Source organism: Telopea speciosissima, chromosome 1 (assembly GCF_018873765.1).
Source record: "Telopea speciosissima isolate NSW1024214 ecotype Mountain lineage chromosome 1, Tspe_v1, whole genome shotgun sequence".
In the NCBI taxonomy this organism is placed as follows: domain Eukaryota; kingdom Viridiplantae; phylum Streptophyta; class Magnoliopsida; order Proteales; family Proteaceae; genus Telopea; species Telopea speciosissima.
In genome coordinates, this window is record NC_057916.1 from 71,344,351 (window position 1) to 71,366,826 (window position 22,476).

The window sequence follows — 22,476 nt, forward strand, 5'->3', positions numbered from 1 at the left end:
TAACTTGATATGTAATGAAGTTAAATACTATTATTAAATATTAACTGCCTAATCTATGTGTATTTAACTATTTATACATTAGGGTCGGCGACCGTATGTCAATCAACGGTGCAAGCCCAAAACACCAATTTGAATTCACATTTTTACAATTTTATGGTTTAAATGTGTTTATTAAGCTTAAATAAGGCTGTCCATGAAGTTTCAGGCCTAGATATGGCCAAATACCCCCCGAGATGGACCCTCGAAATATTGCAGAAAAAATGCAATATTTCGGTCATATTTTACGATATTTCGGATATCTCGGTAGGCCCGAGATACCGAGATATCGCGAAATATTAAACCTTGCCTATTAGGCCCAATGACTTAACTTATAACCAGCCAACGTAAGCCATCGACTTAAGTTATAGTCAGGCACATACAGTTGGAAATGGTGTAAGGATCGATTCAAGAGAGGAGAGGAGAAGGTAGGAGATGAAAAGAGGAGAAGAGTAGATGAGGGGAAAAGAAGAGAGAAGGTAGGAGAAACCAGAAGAGAGAGAAAAAACTGGCGTTAGTGACCAAGGGGCTTCTTGCCTCTTCGAATAGTCTTCACAACCTCCAAAATTTTTCCAGTATCCCTTCTAAGTAATGTAAGTGATTCAATCACAGGTAGGATCTTCTAGATGTGATTGTTTACATGTGATGGAATATTTGGGGAATCGAACTTGTGTCAATGAGAGTATGAGACACAGGCCCTCTCAATTTATAATATTATGATGGGGAACAAGATTATAATAATACCCTTAGGGCAACACCCGTGATCCCTGTATGCTCTGATACCATGATGGAATATTTGGGGAATCGAACTTGTGTCAATGAGACACAGGCCATCTCAATTTATAATATTATGATGGGGAACAAGATTACAATCCCCTTAGGGCAACACTACTAATACCCTAGTAGACTATTATACCCTTGTACCATATTACAACAACATGGTATAGCCTCTATTGGAACCCTCTATTTTTCTAGGGTTCCAAAGAGAGGTGTGGATGTGAAAGCTTGGTCGACTCTGAAGCCACACTCTAATACCAAGTTGGAATAGGTGTAAGGATCGATTCAAGAGAGGAGAGGAGAAGAGAGAAGGAGATGTGCAACCGAATGTAGGAGAGAGAAGATTCCTCTCCCCTATTTGATTTACTAACATGAACTAAGAAATGACAAACACCTCTCTGGGGAGGTAAAAGGTAAAAATGTAAAATTACAACATAAGACAATAAGATACTAAACTAGTGCCCAAACTACCCTTGTTACATAAACTCTAACACTCCCCCTCAAGCTGGAGAATAAATGTCATACATTCCCAGCTTACATGAAAGGGCAGTAAACTGATGAGGGATGAGCCCCTTGGTAAAGATATCAACCAATTGATCGTCTGTCTTAACAAAAGGAGTACAAATGTAGCCAGAGCCAATCTTCTCCTTGATGAAATGTCAGTCCACCTTAACATGTTTTGTCCTGTCATGTTGCACAGGGTTGTGTGCTATACTTATGACAGCCTTTTTATCACAATAGAGTCTCATAGGTGCCTCAATATCAATCCCAACTCTTGGACCAGCCTTCTCAACCATAGGAGTTCACACACTCCATGAGCCATAGCCCTGAACTTTGCCTCTACAATCGATCGGGCCACAACAGGTTGTTTTTTGCTTCTCCATGTGACCAGGTTACCTCCCATAAATGTACAATATCCTGATGTAGACCGTCTATCAGAAACTGAACCAGCCCAATCCGCATTAGTGTAGTCCTCTATCCTTAGATGTTTGTGCCTAGCATATAATAGTCTTTTTCCTTGGTGGACTTCAAGTACCTGAAGATACGATACATAGCATTAAAGTGCCCACTCTTGGGAGCATGCATAAACTGACTCACCATCCCAACTATAGAGGTGATATCTAGGCGAGTTAAAGAGAGATAGATCGGCTTCCCTACCAACCTCTAGTATTTCCCTGCATCAACAAAAGAAGGGCCATAGTCTTCTCCTAACTTATGGTTATGCTCAATAGGAGAATTTGCTGGTTTGCAACCTAACTTCCCTGTTTCTTTCAACAAGTCCAGAACAAACTTCCTTTGACTATATATTGATTCCCTTTTTAGATTTTGATACTTCAATCTCCAAGAAATACTTCAAGAGTACCAAATCTTTAATCTCAAACTGTTGGGCTAGGTAGGTCATCAGTCTAGCTATCTTAGCCCTGTCGTCTCCAATCACCACAATGTCATCAACATAAACAATAAGGGTTGTGATAGTACCATTACTTCACCGGGTAAATAAAGTGTGGCCATCTTGGCTTTGGGAATATCCATTCTTTAAAATGGTCTGTCAAAACCTCTCACACCAAGCCTTCAGGGATTGTTTGAGACCATATAGTGCCTTTTTGAGGAGACACACTTTCCCTTCAGCTGAGGGAAACTTATAGCTGGGTGGACTCTGCATATACACTTCCTCTTCTAGATCACCATGGAGGAAAATGTTCTTCACATCCAACTAATACAATGACCAATCTTTATTAGCCGACAATGATAAGAGAACTCTTATTGAGTTGTGTTTTTAGCTACAGGAGCAAATGTTTCCTGATAATCAATCTTATACACGTGATTGCATCTTTTGGCTGCCAACCTAGCCTTGTATCTCTCAACTGCACCATCTAATCGGTACTTGACTGTGTAGACCCATCTGCATCCAATTGGAACTCTCCCCTTGGAAAGATCAACCAATTTCCAAGTGCAGTTCTTTTCAGTGCTAGCATTTCCTCAGACATGGCTTACTTCCACTTGGGGTCAGACATGGCCTCACTGACATTCTTGGGAATGGAAATGGAGGAAAGGGTAGCAATAAAAGCAACACCTGTGGGAGATAGATAATTATAGGAGACAAACTGGGCTATGGGATTAGTACAAAATCTTTCCCTTTCGAATAGCAATGGGAAGATCTAACTCAGAAGGAAGAGAAGGAGTGTTACCTGACTGAGGAAGGTGGAGCTCAAGATGTGGATCCAAAGAGGACTCTTTGCAGGTCTTCTTCTTCCTTCCCTGTACACAATTAACTCCTTATTGCCAGAACCAACACCTAATTGATCACCAATATCAACAACGACCCCTTCTTTGTGTTTCCCAATATCAAACAGAAATGGAGAAGTAGGCAAATGAGGGAGAAAATGGATTATATCAACAACCTTTTCATTCCCAATATTTTCCCCCTGAAGATGATTCTGATGAGGAGTAGTTAAGAAAGGTATAGATTCAAAGAAGGTGACATCTTTGGAGAGAAGTCACCTACGGGAAGAAGGATGGTAGCACTTAAACCCCTTGGTAAAAGAGGAAAATCCAAGGAAAAAACATTTGAGTGCCTTGGGGTCAAGTTTAGTCCTACTAGATTTATTAACATGGACGTAGCAAACGCACCCAAGCACCTTGGGAGGAAGAGAGAAAGCAGAAGTCTGAGGAGACAATGTTTCCAAAGGGGATTTGGAGCCAAAAAATTTAGTAGGCATGCAGTTGATTAAAAAGGCACCAGTAAGAAGGCATCAGACCAAAACGTCTTGGGGACATGCATACCGAATAGGAGACTTCGAGTGACTTCCAACAAATAGCGACTTTTTCTCTAAGCTACCCCATTTTGTTGGGGTGTGTCAATACAAGCAAGCTGATGGATAATGCCATTGTCAGTAAAAAAGGTTTTGTAGTCCACAATACATATACTCCCCCCCCCCCCTTTATCAGAACGAACAAATTTAATTCGATTATCAAATTGAGTACAAATGAGCTGATAAAATTTTTTAAAGGCATTGTAGACTTCACTCTTTTGTTTCATCACAGAAGTCCTAGTGAACCGGGAAAAGTCATCAAGAAATGAAACAAAATAATGATAACCAAACAAAGAAGTAGTGGGAGTAGGTCCCCAAACATCAGAATGTACAATATGGAAAGGAACATTGGATCTATTACCATGATAAGAATAAGAAGAATGACAATGTTTAACAAACAAACAAGGTTCACACTGAAATGCATGAGGAATAGAAGAAAACAATTGTGGCAATTTTTTCCTTATAACACTGAAAGAAGAGTGGCACTCTTTACAGGTCTTCTTCTTCCTTCCCTTTCTTTTGTACACAATTAACTCCTTATTGCCAGAACCAACACCTAATTGATCACCAATATCAACAACGACCCCTTCTTTGTGTTTCCCAACCCTTTCGAATAGCAACAGGAAGACCTAACTCAGAAGGAAGAGAAGGAGTGTCACCTGACTGAGGAAGGTGGAACTCAAGATGTGGATCCATAGAGGACTCTTTACAGGTCTTCTTCTTCCTTCCCTTTCTTTTGTACACAATTAACTCCTTATTGCCAGAACCAACACCTAATTGATCACCAATATCAACAACGACCCCTTCTTTGTGTTTCCCAACCCTTTCGAATAGCAACAGGAAGATCTAACTCGAAGGAAGAGAAGGAGTGTTACCTGAGAGGAAGGTGGAGCTCAAGATGTGGATCCAAAGAGGACTCTTTACGGTCTTCTTCTTCCTTCCCTGTACACAATTAACTCCTTATTGCGTAACCAACACCTAATTGATCACCAATATCAACAACGACCCCTTCTTTGTGTTTCCTAATATCAAACAGAAATGGAGAAGTAGGCGAATGAGGGAGAAAAGGGATTATATCAACAACCTTTTCATCCCACTATTCTCCCCCTGAAGATGATGCTGATGAAGAGTAGTTAAGAAAGGTATAGATTCAAAGATGATGACATCTTTGCAGAGAAGTCACCTTCGGGAAGAGGGATGGTAGCACTTAAACCCCTTGGTAGAAGAGGAAAATCCAAGGAAAAAACATTTGAGTGCCTTGGGGTCAAGCTTAGTCCTACTAGATTTATTAACATGGACGTAGCAGACGCACCTAAGCACCTTAGGAGGAAGAGGGAAAGCAGAAGTCTGAGGAGACAATGTTTCCAAAGGGGATTTGGAGCCAAAAAATTTAGTGGGCATGCAGTTGATTAAAAAGGCAGCAGTAAGAAGGGCATCAGACCAAAACGTCTTGGGGACATGCATACCGAATAGGAGACTCCGAGTGACTTCCAACAAATAGTGACTTTTTCTCTAAGCGACCCCATTTTGTTGGGGTGTGTCAACACAAGCAAGTTGATGGATAATGCCATTGTCAGGTAAAAAAAGTTTTGTAGTCCACAATACATATACTCCCCCCCCCCCCTTTATCAAAACGAACAATTTTAATTCAATTATCAAATTGAGTACAAATGAGCTGATAAAAATTTTTAAAGGCATTGTAGACTTCACTCTTTTGTTTCATCACAGAAGTCCTAGTGGACCGAGAAAAGTCATCAAGAAATGAAACAAAATAATGATAACCAAACAAAGAAGTAGTGGGAGCAGGTCCCCAAACATCAGAATGTACAATATGGAAAGGAACATTGGATCTATTACCATGATAGGAATAAGAAGAATGACAATGATTAACAAACAAACAGGGTTCACACTGAAATGCATGAGGAATAGAAGAAAACAATTGTGGCAATTTTTTCCTTATAACACTGAAAGAAGAGTGGCACTTTTTACAAGTCTTCTTCTTCCTTCCCTTTCTTTTGTACACAATTAACTCCTTATTGCCAGAACCAACACCTAATTGATCACCAATATCAACAACGACCCCTTCTTTGTGTTTCCCAACCCTTTCGAATAGCAACAGGAAGATCTAACTCAGAAGGAAGAGAAGGAGTGTTACCTGACTGAGGAAGGTGGAGCTCAAGATGTGGATCCAAAGAGGACTCTTTACAGGTCTTCTTCTTCCTTCCCTGTACACAATTAACTCCTTATTGCCAGAACCAACACCTAATTGATCACCAATATCAACAACGACCCCTTCTTTGTGTTTCCCAATATCAAACAGAAATGGAGAAGTAGGCAAATGAGGGAGAAAAGGGATTATATCAACAACCTTTTCATCCCACTATTCTCCCCCTGAAGATGATGCTGATGAAGAGTAGTTAAGAAAGGTATAGATTCAAAGAAGATGACATCTTTGCAGAGAAGTCACCTTCGGGAAGAGGGATGGTAGCACTTAAACCCCTTGGTAGAAGAGGAAAATCCAAGGAAAAAACATTTGAGTGCCTTGGGGTCAAGCTTAGTCCTACTAGATTTATTAACATGGACGTAGCAGACGCACCTAAGCACCTTAGGAGGAAGAGGGAAAGCAGAAGTCTGAGGAGACAATGTTTCCAAAGGGGATTTGGAGCCAAAAAATTTAGTGGGCATGCAGTTGATTAAAAAGGCAGCAGTAAGAAGGGCATCAGACCAAAACGTCTTGGGGACATGCATACCGAATAGGAGACTCCGAGTGACTTCCAACAAATAGTGACTTTTTCTCTAAGCGACCCCATTTTGTTGGGGTGTGTCAACACAAGCAAGTTGATGGATAATGCCATTGTCAGGTAAAAAAAGTTTTGTAGTCCACAATACATATACTCCCCCCCCCCCCCTTTATCAAAACGAACAATTTTAATTCAATTATCAAATTGAGTACAAATGAGCTGATAAAAATTTTTAAAGGCATTGTAGACTTCACTCTTTTGTTTCATCACAGAAGTCCTAGTGGACCGAGAAAAGTCATCAAGAAATGAAACAAAATAATGATAACCAAACAAAGAAGTAGTGGGAGCAGGTCCCCAAACATCAGAATGTACAATATGGAAAGGAACATTGGATCTATTACCATGATAGGAATAAGAAGAATGACAATGATTAACAAACAAACAGGGTTCACACTGAAATGCATGAGGAATAGAAGAAAACAATTGTGGCAATTTTTTCCTTATAACACTGAAAGAAGAGTGGCACTTTTTACAAGTCTTCTTCTTCCTTCCCTTTCTTTTGTACACAATTAACTCCTTATTGCGTAACCAACACCTAATTGATCACCAATATCAACAACGACCCCTTCTTTGTGTTTCCCAACCCTTTCGAATAGCAACAGGAAGATCTAACTCGAGAAGGAAGAGAAGGAGTGTTACTTGGACCGAGGAAGGTGGAGCTCAAGATGTGGATCCAAAGAGGACTCTTTACAGGTCTTCTTCTTCCTTCCCTGTACACAATTAACTCCTTATTGCCAGAACCAACACCTAATTGATCACCAATATCAACAACGACCCCTTCTTTGTGTTTCCCAATATCAAACAGAAATGGAGAAGTAGGCAAATGAGGGAGAAAAGGGATTATATCAACAACCTTTTCATTCCCACTATTCTCCCCCTGAAGATGAATCTGATGAGGAGTAGTTAAGAAAGGTATAGATTCAAAGAAGGTGACATCTTTGGAGAGAAGTCACCTTCGGGAAGAGGGATGGTGGCACTTAAACCCCTTGGTAGAAGAGGAAAATCCAAGGAAAAAACATTTGAGTGCCTTGGGGTCAAGCTTAGTCCTACTAGATTTATTAACATGGACGGGCACGCACCCAAGCACCTTGGGAGGAAGAGGGAAAGCAGAAGTCTGAGGAGACAATGTTTCCAAAGGGGATTTGGAGCCAAAAAATTTAGTGGGCATGCAGTTGATTAAAAAGGCAGCAGCAAGAAGGGCATCAGACCAAAACGTCTTGGGGACATGCATACCGAATAGGAGACTCCGAGTGACTTCCAACAAATAGCGACTTTTTCTCTAAGCTACCCCATTTTGTTGGGGTGTGTCAACACAAGCAAGCTGATGGATAATGCCATTGTCAGTAAAAAAAAGTTTTGTAGTCCACAATACATATACTCCCCCCCCCCTTTATCAGAACGAACAATTTTAATTCGATTATCAAATTGAGCATAAATGAGCTGATAAAAATTTTAAAGGCATCGTAGACTTCACTCCTTTGTTTCATCACAGAAGTCCTAGTGGACCGGGAAAAGTCATCAAGAAATGAAACAAAATAATGATAACCAAACAAAGAAGTAGTGGGAGCAAGTCCCCAAACATCAGAATGTACAATATGGAAAGGAACATTGGATCTATTACCATGATATGAATAAGAAGAATGACAATGTTTAATAAACAAACAGGGTTCACACTGAAATGCATGAGGAATAGAAGAAAAAAATTGTGGCAATTTTTTCCTTATAATACTGAAAGAAGAGTGGCACAAACGTTGATGCCACAACATCACAGACTCAACGGTAATTTTGTCACTACGCCCACATGTGTACTGAATAGTAGGTAGAGAGGGATGTTCCTAGATTAAGAAGGTAGAGTCCCTTTTCCTCACGGCCACTGCCAATAATCCTCTTTGTCACCAAATCCCTAAAAACACAATAAGATGGGAAAAAAGTGACAACAATTCAAGGATTTGGTTAGGTAGCTCATAGATAAGAGGTTAGTGTTAAACTTAGGAACATGAAGAACGGGGTCAAGGGAAGTAGAAGAAGTAACACAGACACTACCCTTACCAGAGATAGAAGAAAGAGAACCATCAGCGACCCTAACCTTTTCCTTACTAGAATAGATAGAGTAGGAGTCATACCACTGGGATATGCTGGTCATATGGTCAGTGGCTCCAGAGTCAATGGCCCACGAAGAGGCATTGGAAGGAGCAGATGTAGAGGCCTATAAGGTAGAGGCTAAAGAATCTGGCACTGTAGGTATGAAGAAGAGCTATTCACATATGGCATAACCCTGCGAAATGTTACAACATCATCCTCAGTGAGAGAACTGGTGTCTGTGTGTAGTCCAGATGGATATCCCATAGGTTCAACCTTAGTTATCATAGTGTGTGCTATGGCCTCCCCCCCCTCTCATGCTGCCATGTATACCATGGGGGCAGTCATAAAGCATCCAACATCTCTATAGTGTGCCTAGATTTCCCACAGTGATCATAGCTGAATCTATCCCTGTCATTCCCTCAGGGTGGCCCTTGGCCTCTTCTTTCGACCTCTAACATAATGTATGAACACACATAGGAAGTGGGGATGATACCCAAACCAAATGGAGAGTACACTCAACCCAAAAAATTCTTCCCAATACTCAGAAAAAAATTCCAGCAAGTAGGAAACCATAAAAAAACTTGAAGAAAACCAACTCATATACACCCTTCACAATTTAGCTTCATTCCATGACAACATATAAGTCCCATATAATGCAACTCACCAACCAATAGCAACCAAACTCACCATAAAAAGCATTTCGAGCAAAAAGTAGGGCAAAAAACACAAATTTGGCGGGACCTGGCTGCTTGGAGGAGGATGGGTCCACCAACTCATCTCTTTAGTAACCAAGACCTTACGGTGTTGAAACCCACCCCTTAGGTGACTCTAGCAAGCCCAACCCCATTCCCAAATACTGCTCGATGGAGGAGAAACCAAAAGAGAGAGAGAGAGAGAGAGAGAGAGAGAGAACTGGCGGTAGTGACCAAGGGCCAAGGGACGTCTTGCTTCTTTGAATAGTCTTCACAACCTCCAAACATTTTCCATTATGCCTTTTAGGTAATGTAAGATTGAATCACAAGTGATCCAATCTCAGGTAGGATCTTTTAGATGTGTTTGTTTACATGGTATAGCCTTTATTGGAACCCTCTATTTTTCTAGGGTTCGAAAGAGAGGTGTGGATGTGAAAGCTTGGTTGACTCTCAAACCACGCTCTAATACCAAGTTGGAAATGGTGTAAGGATCGATTCAAGATGGGAGAGGAGAAGGTAGGAGGTAAGAAGAGCAGAAGAGGGAAGGAGATGTGCAACCGAATGTAGGAGAGAGAAGATTCCTATCCCCTATTTGATTTACTAACATGAAGTAAGAATTACAAACACCTCCCTAGGCAGGTAAAAGGTCAAAAAGTAAAATTACAATATAAGACAACATGATACTAAACTAGTGCCCAAACTACCCTTATTACATAAACTCTAACACATACTTGGGCCTGTCATTTTATAAAATACAAGAGGGCCACTAGAGCCCACAATTTTGGCAAATAATATATTGTCTCTTCAATGGAGCAGCAGCCTTGTGGTGAATCAAGTGCAACCAAGGTGGTGAAACCTTGGAATGGTTGGTGGTGAAGCCTACCTAAGCTTTGGCGATAAAGCCAAGCCATATCCTTCTTCTTCTTCTTTTAATCCTCACTTTTCTCTGCATAATCCTAACTGTCGTGGGAGCCCTTTCACTCTCATAAACACTGTTGTTTGAAGAGTGAGAAGTACTACAGCTTGTGGCATAGTGTTCTTCAAGTTTTGGTTTCTGTTTTTGGTCTATTTTTTCAGCAGCCCATCGGCTCCTAAGTTGGGTTGATCTCTCACTCCATATTCTCCTTCATGCCCATCCATTCTTCTTTTGTTATTTTATTATTTTCCATTCACTGTTCTGCAGGTTTTTCTTCTTTTCATTCGCTGTGTGGACTGCAATTGTCGGTAGAGAAGAGGAGGGAGATTGGTGGTGAAGAACAAAACCCTTAATGGAGGAGAAATGGCATGGGTAGACAGTATGTAATTATGTTTTATATATACATAAATACATACATATGTATGTATGTATGTATGTATGTATGTATATATATGTATGTATATGTATATGTATATGTATATGTATGCATGCATGCATGTATGTATGTATGTATATATATATATAAAGGGCTAGGAAGAGCTCCGGCTAAAAACAACCGCGGGCTGAAAAGCCTAGCCCCCTGAACCAGGCAGGCTTACTGGTCCAAACTTGCTCCCTAATCTGTATATTGTTGATGAGAAAAATCAAAAGGAAAAGAAATATAAAATATTATCACCTAATGCAAAGTGGAGGAGCGCTATGGCCGCTTCGGAAGCGTAAAAGGCGAGGATCCCCATCACTCGTGTCAAATATCCACATCTGTTAAATATGTAATATGCTAAGAACATAATAAGCATTTGATAAGATGACACCTTACTTCGAAGAAAAACAATACCATCTTACCTTTATAGAGTTATCAGCAGAAGAACTCATAAGCACAGGCTCATTAGTGAAAAAGTGTAGCGATATTATTGAATTGTCATGGGCCTCTCTTATGACTGATTGGAGCTTTCTCTTCTCAAGATCCCATATGCTTATGACACCAGATGAATCTCCAGATGCTAGAAGAGGCTGTCCATCTAAAAGGCGTAATTTGTAAGAGTATGCAAATCATCAACAAATACAATACCTACACTTACCTACAAGCTACAACATACATATTGGAGTTTCTCAGATGTAGGATCCAAACTGAAATCATCCACTGCCAGAAGCAAGTTATCACTAGTTGGACTAATTAGCCCATACACGTAAAGGTACAAATTACAAAATGCAGAGTTAATTCATTGCTTTTGGGCTGACTGCAAACCATTTGAAAGGGATATTATTTAGACTCAGTTATACAGTTTTCTTTTTTCCTGACAAGAAGTCAGCAAGTATTATATTTAAAAGCTGGGATGGGTAGCTCATCCCAGAGGAGGGAAATACAAAATGTATACAAAATGAACACTGGAGATGGACCACCAACTAATCAAGCAATTTGGACCAGCTTTTGCACATCGAAATTCTTACAATGTTAAGTGTTAGAAGCCCAAAAGATACAGTTTGTTGGGATTAGAATATACATAACCAACTACTCCAACCAGTCAACCACTGATGCAATCTAATCTGTTGATCCCACCAAGTGAATTATAACAGTTCAAATCACCATAGCATCAATTTTTCTATTTCACTAAAGAAAACAGACAATCTTTTACCCATTAAAAAAATAATGGTTTCAATGGGCTCAGAAAAGGATTCTTAAGATCACCTACAATGCCAACAAGAATTTTTTTTGGGGGGAGGGTATTGATCAAGTGGATTAGGAGCTTTAGTATGGAACCATTGGCACAGGATCATTGAATCCATGTGTGGATGTTGTTTAAGTCACAAGAACACCCTGACAGGTCACCTGTCAAATTCTGGTCCATCTCAACCATAGGGTCATCATGTATGGGCTTCCCCCTTTATTTTTCAATGATTCCTGTTGAGTAAATGTTAGTTCACTTCGTAAACTTTTCAACAATTGTATTGATACCAGGGGATGGTAGATTGGTCTGAAATTTTCACCATGGATATTTAATGATGGGGACAATATGTCCAACTTTGGGGCTCAACTGAACTACCACATGTCAGTTCAAGTTTGTAAGACAGGATGAATTTTCACTCAGTTGAGAAAAAGAACATAGAAGTTTAAGGATTAGATGTCAAAAAAGAAATGAACTTTCACATATATACTTGCACATTTAGGCAGATGAGAAAAGGACTACTACTAGTAGAAAACTACAAGATGCTGTTTAACAAGTTTAAGAATTAACACATACACTCATCAATATAAGATGTAAGCCTCAATTACCAGTCCTAAACGACAAGGCAGTCACGGCACCTCGTGCAGAATGGCTAAATGTAACTATTTCTTCGTCATACCGAATATTATGAACATGAATTTTCCCATCAGCACAGCCAACTGCAACTACATCTAGTGCAGGTGAGGAAACACAGCAAAATATAGGTGAATTCCAGGCTTTGAACTCATAAATTTTCTTCTTTGTGCTGATATTCCAAAGCTGCAGTGAACCTTCCTGACTCCCAATTATAACCTGCACATTACATGCCTCCCAATAATTCTCCAAAAGGAATTGGAATCAAAAGAAAACAAAGGCGAATACCAGTACAGAACTAATCTTGAGACTTTGAAAAGAGACTTCTTTTTTTTGGCATGTAAGATAACCTTGTTTAAGTAAGTGTCAGGATGCATTATGCAGCTAGGGTTGAATTTGTCTTCTAGGAGAATGTGTCCAATTGGAGCAAGATTCTCTTCGAGCCCTTTGAAAGGCCATATGAACAGATTACCCTTAGCATCAACACTTAGGACATGTTCTCCAAACAATAGCAACCAATTGACCTTATTGTTATGCCTGGTCCATGTTGCTACCTGTTCAAAATACCACTCTTAGTGTCAGCTACAGTAACAACAGAGATTCGGAGACTATATTACTGGCACCAAATGGAACTTAATTGCTTATATGCATATAATTCCATAGAAAGAGTACATTTCAAGGAGAGAATGCAAACCCCACATAACATCTGGATGTATTAAATTAGTTTTGTACTCTTTCATTTGTACACTACAACAACCTCTCTTTATCAATTTGACATATAACCAATTAAAAAAAAAGGTGTACCCAGTGCACGAGGCTCCTGAGTCCTGTCACTGCGGGGTCTGGGGAGGGTCATAATGTATGCAGCCTTACCCCTGCTTGCGCAGAGAGGTGTTTCCAGACTCGAAGTCTGGACCACTTGGTCACAATGGAGCAACCTTACCGTTGCACCAAGGCCCACCCTCACGTATAACCAATAAAAATAGTTAAAAATTCAAATTCCAAAAGATAAAAAGTCAACTCCCTAGTTCAAGAATAAAAACTGAATTTTCGGTTGTAGGGCTGATTTTCAACTTTCAAAAGCTAAGGTTTTTCTCAAATATAAAAATTTCATAAATCTTATTGTGATAGAACATAACCAAAACACTGTTCACGTGAACAGTGTCACAGCCTCTTAAGTGAAGGGTAATTTTGTCATTCTTCTAAAGCTAATAAGTTGAACTGATGGTGACCACAGGCTGGAGATTTCGGCTGCAACAATTAAGTCATCCAAGTGGGTCCCACAAGGAGATTTGAAGACTTAAGAAGATTTAGAAGATTTTATTATGTTTCTATTTTATTTCAGTCCTAGAATAGTTTCTATTTTTATGTTGCAAGTTAGTTTCTAATTCTGTATCTATTTTTTTTTTTCTGCCCTCTTTATAATGTAAAGGCTGCTCAAGCCTCCCCCACGATTTATTGAATGAATGAAGATTGCTTTGGCAAATTTGCTTCCTTTCTCAAGTGATGAATATGACTTGAAGAATTGAGAAACCTGGCTGAGAGAGCCGAAGCACCTTTATCCCCCTCTTCTCCTGTTTTCTTCCTTCACCCCTTACCCTGCTCGATCTCTGTTGGTGACTGCTGCTGCCTGTGAGTCTGTGACTGTTGCTGCTTCTGGAGACATCAATCGAAGACTGCTGTGATCTCTCCTTCACTTCTGAGTTTCTGTTGTTGCTGCTGCTGCTGCTGGACATCATCTCTCAAAGGTTGAAGGCACTTCTCCCACACTGTTACTGCTGTTGCTGGTTGTTCCATCGATTGGAACCATTGCTGCACCTCTGCAACCCCTTTGACTGCAAGTTTCTAATTTCATAATTCCCCATTCCATCAACAAACCCTGCTGGGTTTTGAAGCACACCATCCCCCACTCATTCCCTCCACTTGATTCTCACTTCCACCCCATTCCACAGGCTGAAACCTTCCATTGTCATTCCACCCCCATAACTGCCCTTCTATCCATCAGAACTTGACCAAACTTGCAGCAGAGCACTCTTTCCATAGATCCTAAAATCGATCCAAGTTAGAGCCCAAACTGGTGGCTGGTTGGCCTGCAGAGAACTAGTTTCTATTTCGGGTGTTGCAGCCATATCCATAGTTGTCACGGCGTCATGGCGATCCAAGTCGGTGGAGGGGTGTCACGTCGATATATCGACATGTCGCCCGCCATGGCGAACATGTCGACCATGTTTTATTTTTTATTTTCTCTATTTTTAATATCATTTAGTATGCTATAGTATATATCCTATAACATAAAAAATCAGCATGAAAGTGTACTACTAATATACTATGGTTTAATTCATGAAAGTGTAATATCCATCAGTGTACATGAAAGTATGAAAACATAGATTAGCCTATCAAATAACCGTGTATGTGTGCCTGTGTGCCTGTGTGCAAGGTAAGAAGAAGAAAAAATATAAAAAAACACCATCTCTGTGACTGTGCAAGCCTGCAACTGCAAGGCAAGAAGAAGGGGAAAAAAAAAAACTGAGAGAACTACTGGCTGTAATAAATCCCTCCACCCCCCCCCCCATTCTGTCTCTCGACTCTCTCCCTGTCTCTGTGTGTGTAATTGTGTATGTGTGGCTGTGTGCAGGGCAAGAAGAAGATAAAAAAAAAACACCTTCTCTTTCTATGTGCAAGCCTGCAACTGCAAGGCAAGAAGAAGAAACAAAAAACCGAGAGGTCTATGATTGTGTGCAAGCCTGCAACTGCAAGGCAAGAAGAAGAAAAAAGAAAAAAAAAAACAAAAAAAACTGAGAGGTCTGTCACTGTGTGCAAACCTGCAACTGCAAGGCAAGAAGAAGTTAAGAAGAAGAAGAAGAACTGACGGAGAAAGTTGCCGGAAGTGAAGAAGACGAAGAAGTGAGAAGAACTGAAGAAGAAGAAGAAGAAGAATAAGAAGAACTGAAGAAGAAGGATCGAGTCGCACTCGCCGGAGGACTGGGAGGAGATTGGAGAAGAAGAAGAAGAAGAAGAACCAAATAAATAAAAAATAAAAAATTACTTACCTGGAGGTTGCCGGAGGGGTTCGAACTTGCCGAGAGTTGCAGACTTGCAGCTTCAGTTCTTCTTCTTCTTCTTCTTCTTCTTCTTCTTCTCACTTCTTCGTCTTCTTGACTCCTTCAGTCTCCAGACATCTCACGAAGTCTCTCTTCTTGCTTGACAAACTTTGCGATTTCTAAAATCCCCAAATTTCAATTCCAATTAGGGATTTAGGGAATACTACTAAAGTGTACTGTTTAATCTTTAATGGTTTTAATTTTTAATGTTAATGTGACCAATACAAATGAAGGAAAAAGCATTTAAGCTTTTAAATGGTTTAAAAAAAAAAAATTTAAAACCTAAGTTTTTTACACTTATATTGACCGATATGCCCATATATCGTGATATGGCGTCCATGGCGACGCCATGTACGCCATATCGGGCGATATTTATACATTAGCCATGTCGAAGGTCAATATGCCAGTTTCTCCAGCACCAGGACGCCATGGCGACCCCATGACAACTATGGCCATATCTTCCAATTCAACCATCAATTTCAAGTGAGACTTTCAGCAATGTTTCTCTGCCATACAAGCAGCATTCGATCCAAGTTTGGTTACTTTCTCATGGCTGGTTTGATCTCCACTCACTAAGTCACTAAATCTGAGTTTACCTTCTATTTCAGTGACCTGTTGGTATCTCCCTCTTCAGCCATCAACGAAGCTGAGATTTCTAGGGCTTCATCACCCTTAATGGACCTTTACTTGCTAGGAGTATCAGTTCCATACGAGTTGGGGAACTACTGGTTCTGGAGTTAGCAATTTGCTGATGCTAAACCTCTGTTTCAGACCTGCGGTTGCAGTGTTTTGGCTGCTATTTGGTCATTTGTGTTGTGGGTAATTGGGACTAGGTTAACCCTAATCTAGTCTTACATTAGGCTATGGTGGAGATGGTAGCGGAGGAGGTGGTGGTTGAAGTTGCTTTGGAGGTGGTGTTTTATTTTGAACATGAAATTACTGCTCTGCCCATCAAATTAACCATGTGCTCATTAAAGAGCAACTCCTCCCTCCCTCCCCCCCCCCCCCACCTTATTTCTCCGTTCTGTTTCTAGAATAGAGAAGTTCCAAATTAAAGCTTTTGTTTCTCCATTTCTCAGCAACTTTTTGTAACTGGTTCATTCCCAATAACCAAAAAATGAACTGGCGGTAACAAACAGATTTCTATTATTTTTTTGTTCCCAGGAACAAAAAAAAAACAGAGAAATAGAGAAACAGAAGTGTTATCATGCAGGGCCTAATTGCCGGCCACTTTAATGGACCTAAAATATAGGTAGAAGGTACGAATACGGAATTTACTTTCTTAGTTAAATTTGAGTTATTTTATTTCATTATTTTAGTGTTCATCTCTTTAGTTGTAAAGGTTGGATAGAGTCTTATCTGAATAGAACTCTTTCTCCTAGTTTGGATAGAATATTAATCATGTGGGACACCTATTACTACTTTGAATAGAGTTCCTACTTCCTTCTTTCCTATTTCAGTTTCTATATAAGCATTGTAAGTCTTCATAAGCCCCACAGTTTTTACTAGTTGAATAAAGTTGGCTTTAACCTTCCTATGTTCTGTGAGATGCAGAATAGTGTTCTAAGATGCAATGCAACCCTTGGTGAGATGCTAAAGTAGGATTGGTGGGATTCCAATCTAGTTCCAAATGAGATGCTTGGTCCATGTCCTTCTACAAAAATTCGACCGAAACTCTACATGTATCGGCAGGCCATTTCAGTGGTCAAATGGCCGTATTTTGGTCCGAAACATCATGGAAACCCTAATTAAACATGTCTAAACATATTGGAACCTTTAGATTGTAAAATAAAAATACCCTGCTGTATACTTTCTCAAATATAGCCTATTCTACACATAATTTATTATTAGAACACACAAAAGTCAATGAAAACAACTAAAACATGCACTAGAAATAAAAACATTCATTTAATATTACACAATGTCAAAATGTTACAAGTGTCATAAGTAGTCTCATAGAAGTGTACAACCAAGGTTAAAACACACCACCAAAACCGTTCCTTCAACTCTATGTCAGTACCACATAGAGTTTCGGGAAGGCTCAAAAGCTTTGGGGAAAAGGGTATACCTCTAAGTTTGAATCTTACACAAAGGTGATTTGGCCAAAAATACCAAATCTGGGATTTTTTGGAGTTTTTTCCCTCTAACAGGTGTAACCATACAAAATCGAATCAAATCCAAACTTCCGATCGAAACAAATATGTACTGTCTTGTACTGAAACCGAGTCGAAACCAAAAGTTTCGCCGAAATGCCGAAATTTTGGTCGGAACCTTGCATTCCTACTAAGTCGCACCCAATTTTGCTTTGACCTTTATCAAAACTGAAATACTTCACGAAATCCCGGTGATTTCGACCGAGATTCAAACTATGCTCACACCTCAAGTGACAAGAAATAGCTGCATCTGCATCAATATTCCATGGAAGAAATCCTATAACCCACAATCTATTCAAAGAGAAGAATTCAACACAAATGGCATCAAATGCCAGCTCATCTTCACCCTATGACCCCACTGATTCTTAAATGTTGAAATAATTGTACATGAACTCATTCCCTCCACATAAGAACAACAAGCTTTTAGCTTCTTTTGATTGTACAGACAACATCTTAATGCATGGGGTGCACTCCTAGACTCCACTTGTTTTTACAACATTCAACTCATCCAGACTATTGCATCAAGACTATCCTAATGCAATGAAAGGCTAATCCAAACAGCCCCTTATTTAATTCACATGGATCAAGATATATTCAGCTCAAACCAGGGCCTATCCTGGCCATTATTTTAACCCATGTTCAGGCCCATATTTGGGCCCATGTATTGGTGTTAAATAAGCCCAATGGTCCAGCCAAGTTTCTCCCAAGAGAGCCATCAAACAGTAGTTCAAAAGGGAAGGATAGGGAAGGGTCTCTCGCCCACGGCCTCCCACAGTATGTTGGTCTCTTACGATTTTGGAGTTTGGAGAAAACATAGCTTTGTGCTTTGTGTGCTATGAGAGTGTGGTGAGAGACCAAAATACAGTGAGAGGCCATGGGTGAGAGACCCTTCCCTTTCCTATCCCTTCTTCCATCCTTCTTATCTTTTCTAGCAATTTTTCTTTGCTTTCATTTTACTGATCTGTGAAATACCCAAAATTTGAGACCATTGGAAGGCCTGTTGCTGCTGCTGGAATTATTGTCTGAGGTGCTAGTTATTAAATCTACTGCTATTCATTGAAGAACTTGTGATCCTCCTGTAGGTTGGACATCTTTGCCCTAGTCCTACAGTATATCCACACCGTCCTCGTCAACTAGCTTGTTCAACTGGTCGAACACCAGTAAATGTTTCTCTTCATTACACTTACTAGTCCACTCCAGCAAGTAGGATTAGATGATTATGTTTTAATATCATAAATCCTTAGTTCTTTAGACACTTGGTGAAAAGAACTAATAAAAGCATGAAGCAGGATATTTACCAATTCAAGATAACAAAGTACAATAAGAGCAAACCATAACTCTGTCCACACCAAAACACCATTTACAGTTAGAAAACATATCTAGGAAACCAACATATATCAGGGAGCATAACAGTTAAACGAAAATAGTCATCTGATAACCAACATGCTTGAGAATTAAGTCATCAAATCAAATTACCTACGCAGCTCTAGAAATCAAGCACCATACTACGAACCTGGTGAGCACGTTTGAAAACGCCAATGTTATTCCCATACGCAGCAAATGTGTAGTCTCGATAGGATGCAAGAGCTCGGATCTTCTTTGGCAATTGAGGACCTTCAGAAAAGTTTCCAGATCACAATAAAAGCAAGATAAAGAAAAATATTCCAAGGAAAAACCAAAATATTGATGGAAACTACTGAATCACTGTATCAAACAAAGAGAAAAATTATAAAGGTAAAAAATTTAATGACATTACACACATGACCAAATGTTCTTAGGCCGATTAAAATGAAACCTGTCCCCCTTAGGACAGAACCTCTGAACCTTATCAACAGAAGAAAACACCAGGGTAGCAAGGGTTTATGCATATTCAAATTAGCCCCTAAAAGGTAGCAACACCAAGATATTGATTGGGACCATGACCTATCTATAGTTCAGCACATGGAAGATCAGACAAGTGATCCCAGGATCCCTTACTCAGGTGTCAAGTTTCATCCTAATCAGAGTTGGCCAAGTGTTAAAACAAAATATTGAAAATTTGGGGATAGAGGATGCATACCAATACATGAACAGTGACAAATACAGGGAAGCATGGACATATATGGGAAGGGTATTTGTTTGATTTGAATCTGAAATTTCACACATGACCAATCCAGACCATTCCCTACATATCCCACTTTTGGAATTGCCACATCACCCTTCCACATGGCAGAAATAGGTGGCCCACTGCACCCTCCTAGAAAGACTTTTTCTTATAAAATTAAAAGACATTGAGGTCTCCATTTTTTCAACTTTGTGGGAAATATTGAAATGAACTATGTAAAAAAATATGCCACTTTTCAAATTTCTACTCTGTCAAACAGACACTGCCCTTCTGTTTCCATATAAGTCCATAAAATTCTCAGATCAGGTGCCATATTGGACACAGACAACCTAGTAAAACCAAAGGCAGCTCAAAGACCAAAGCCTTACCAACAAGCACCAACGACAGCTTAGCACACTGCAACAGTAAAGGAGTAAAAGATTGATCAGTTAACACTAAAAAAACATGTTTATACATATCATATATTTCCTACCTAAAAATAAATTAACACGTGTTTGGTATATGCATCATTATTGATGTGCAACCCCACAAATCCCAAAAGCAGTTGTTTCGAAACACAAGGAAAAATGGGGTTAAAAAGAAGAAAGGATGGAAGCATAATTTTACTAATAAGATTGCTAGCCTAATGTTATCTGCTTAATTTGCTATTGCAAACATTGATCTGAACTCTGTTCTGAGGATAACATTTTATATACACCTGAGGTTTAAACGGAGCAGAACAAATAAGAAGAAATCTATCAATTACCACTGGTATGTTAATGACATCCAAAAGACTGACATTAACTGCAGCAAATTTGCTGGAACATACTCAGCAAATCTCTGGAACACTTTCATATGAGGCACATATCTTAAATGATTTTTCCCAAGACACGATACTATAATCTAAATTAGTCAAAGATCTTCCATTACCCAGTCTTTTGACTAAATAATCCATTGGCCCTAGCCAGGTGCATTATGCACTGCAGTCTGCTGCATACAGGTCTGACATTCAATTAATGTGCATCATACACCTAACAGATGACCAAACAAATTGGTTATTCAGTCAATGGCATCTGTCCAAAAAAAAAAAAAGGAACATGGTCCTAAAAAAAAAACTTTTCCACAAAATGGGACTCCTGTAGATACATTCAAGCAATATGGAGATATTGTCAACATGTTCAACTCTGAAGGAAAAAAAAAAGGGTAGAAGATGAAAAAATCCTCAGATTATTATCCCTATGCCAGCTATAGCATTGATATGCCACATTTCAGATATAATATAAGCAATTTCAAAATTGTTTAGGCCTACCCCTTCAGCAATCTTGTCAAAATCAAAATTTAGGTGTGTTTTTGTCAAATTTAAAATAAACAAGCTCCCCATCACATGTTCCAAAAGCAAGGAGGAAACCAGGAAAAAAGAAAACTAATAAACAACCACGATGATATCTATTTGTTCAGACATGTTCCAAATTATGTTACTGAGTTAATATTCACCATTTCTAATAAAAAGGGCAACCCAGTGCATGAGGCTCCCGCTACTGCAGGGTCTGGCTGTTTCCAAATTCACCATTGCTAATATGGGACTTATATTGATTCTTCATCGCATTCCAATCTCCAAAGAAATAAATGAACATTAGCTCAATCATACTATTGTGCATACCATAACATGAAGTTTTCTCATCTCAGTGAATTGTATAGCACATAGAATAGAAAAGTTAGAGCTAGCTATATCATTTTTGAAAAGCTCAAAGTAACTCTACTGAAAGATGAAATGAATGACTAATGAAAATAATGAAAAGTATAATCAAATCAATATGTTTTACACTGAAAATCAATTTTCATGTGTTTGATAGTAATGCAAATTAGTATGGGCCCACATGTTTCTTCTTCTTGAATAAATTTTATCTACTATAACTATTTTCCATTTTCTGCATTAGTACAACTGAAAAATTTTCAACTCATTTTTCTATGTTGTAATCTCCACATGTTTCTCAGACCATTTTACCTTAACTTTACCTCCAACCAAACAACCCCAATTATCAATGTTTAGTTTAGTTCACTCCACATCCAACTAAACCAATCGGGGGCTTAATGAGAAACCCAATGTAGTATTATAAGTTGACTAATTCAATCTACCGAAGAATAGAAAACCAAAATACTTGATGATAAATAGGGAAAAGCATCAAGAAAAGAGACTTACATCGTAAACCTGCCAAGCTTTTCCAACGCTGACAGTGACAAAAGTTTCAGTTCCCAATCTCTGCACGGAGAAGGGAACACTGCTTGTAATATACCCAATAGCACGGAAGGGTTCGAAAATCCCCATTTATGAGAAACAGAGATTCAGAGACCAACTTAAGTATCTAACTGTAAAGGTGAATGAGGTAGAAATAAAAATTGGTGCAGGTTTTAGGGGTTTTGGCATGAAAGAAACAAAGATTACGAAAGCTCAAAAGAAAAAGTTCTCTAGGGTTTTGATTGTATGAAGAAAAAGAGAGGAGCACGACCAAAAAGACCGTTTAAGCATTCGCGCTTGCATTTGGCGGGCAAAGTCCTGTTTGATTTCGGTCGGTGTTCGGTCTTTATTTCTGTTACAAATGATTAACATGTATGACTGCTATCTTGAGTGAGAAAAAATGAAGGTTTTGGGGAGAACCCAACAAGGAGTGTGCAGAGAGACTAGAGAGCAAGTACTAATGTGAAGGGTTAGTGGCTGAGTGAGAGA

General features: G+C 39.3%; 1 protein-coding gene and 1 long non-coding RNA gene across 2 annotated transcripts in view; one reads left to right on the forward strand and one right to left on the reverse strand.

The window, feature by feature from the left end:
* Positions 1 to 22,142, reverse strand: part of LOC122644960 (WD repeat-containing protein 36) — a 45,750-nt gene extending 23,608 nt beyond the window's left edge. The window contains exons 1-7 of the mRNA XM_043838321.1: positions 21,952 to 22,142; positions 20,141 to 20,168; positions 19,182 to 19,282; positions 12,765 to 12,968; positions 12,390 to 12,633; positions 10,961 to 11,136; positions 10,794 to 10,876 (exon numbers count right to left, since the gene is read on the reverse strand). Of these exons, the coding sequence (XP_043694256.1) occupies positions 10,794 to 10,876; positions 10,961 to 11,136; positions 12,390 to 12,633; positions 12,765 to 12,968; positions 19,182 to 19,282; positions 20,141 to 20,168; positions 21,952 to 22,077 (962 nt within the window). The 5' untranslated portion in view covers positions 22,078 to 22,142. The remainder of the gene's footprint in view (positions 1 to 10,793; positions 10,877 to 10,960; positions 11,137 to 12,389; positions 12,634 to 12,764; positions 12,969 to 19,181; positions 19,283 to 20,140; positions 20,169 to 21,951) is intronic.
* On the forward strand, positions 463 to 9,848 carry LOC122644971. The gene is made up of 2 exons (XR_006330443.1): positions 463 to 515; positions 9,735 to 9,848. It is a non-coding gene; the product is annotated as an uncharacterized LOC122644971 (long non-coding RNA).
* Positions 22,143 to 22,476: the final 334 nt, after the last annotated feature.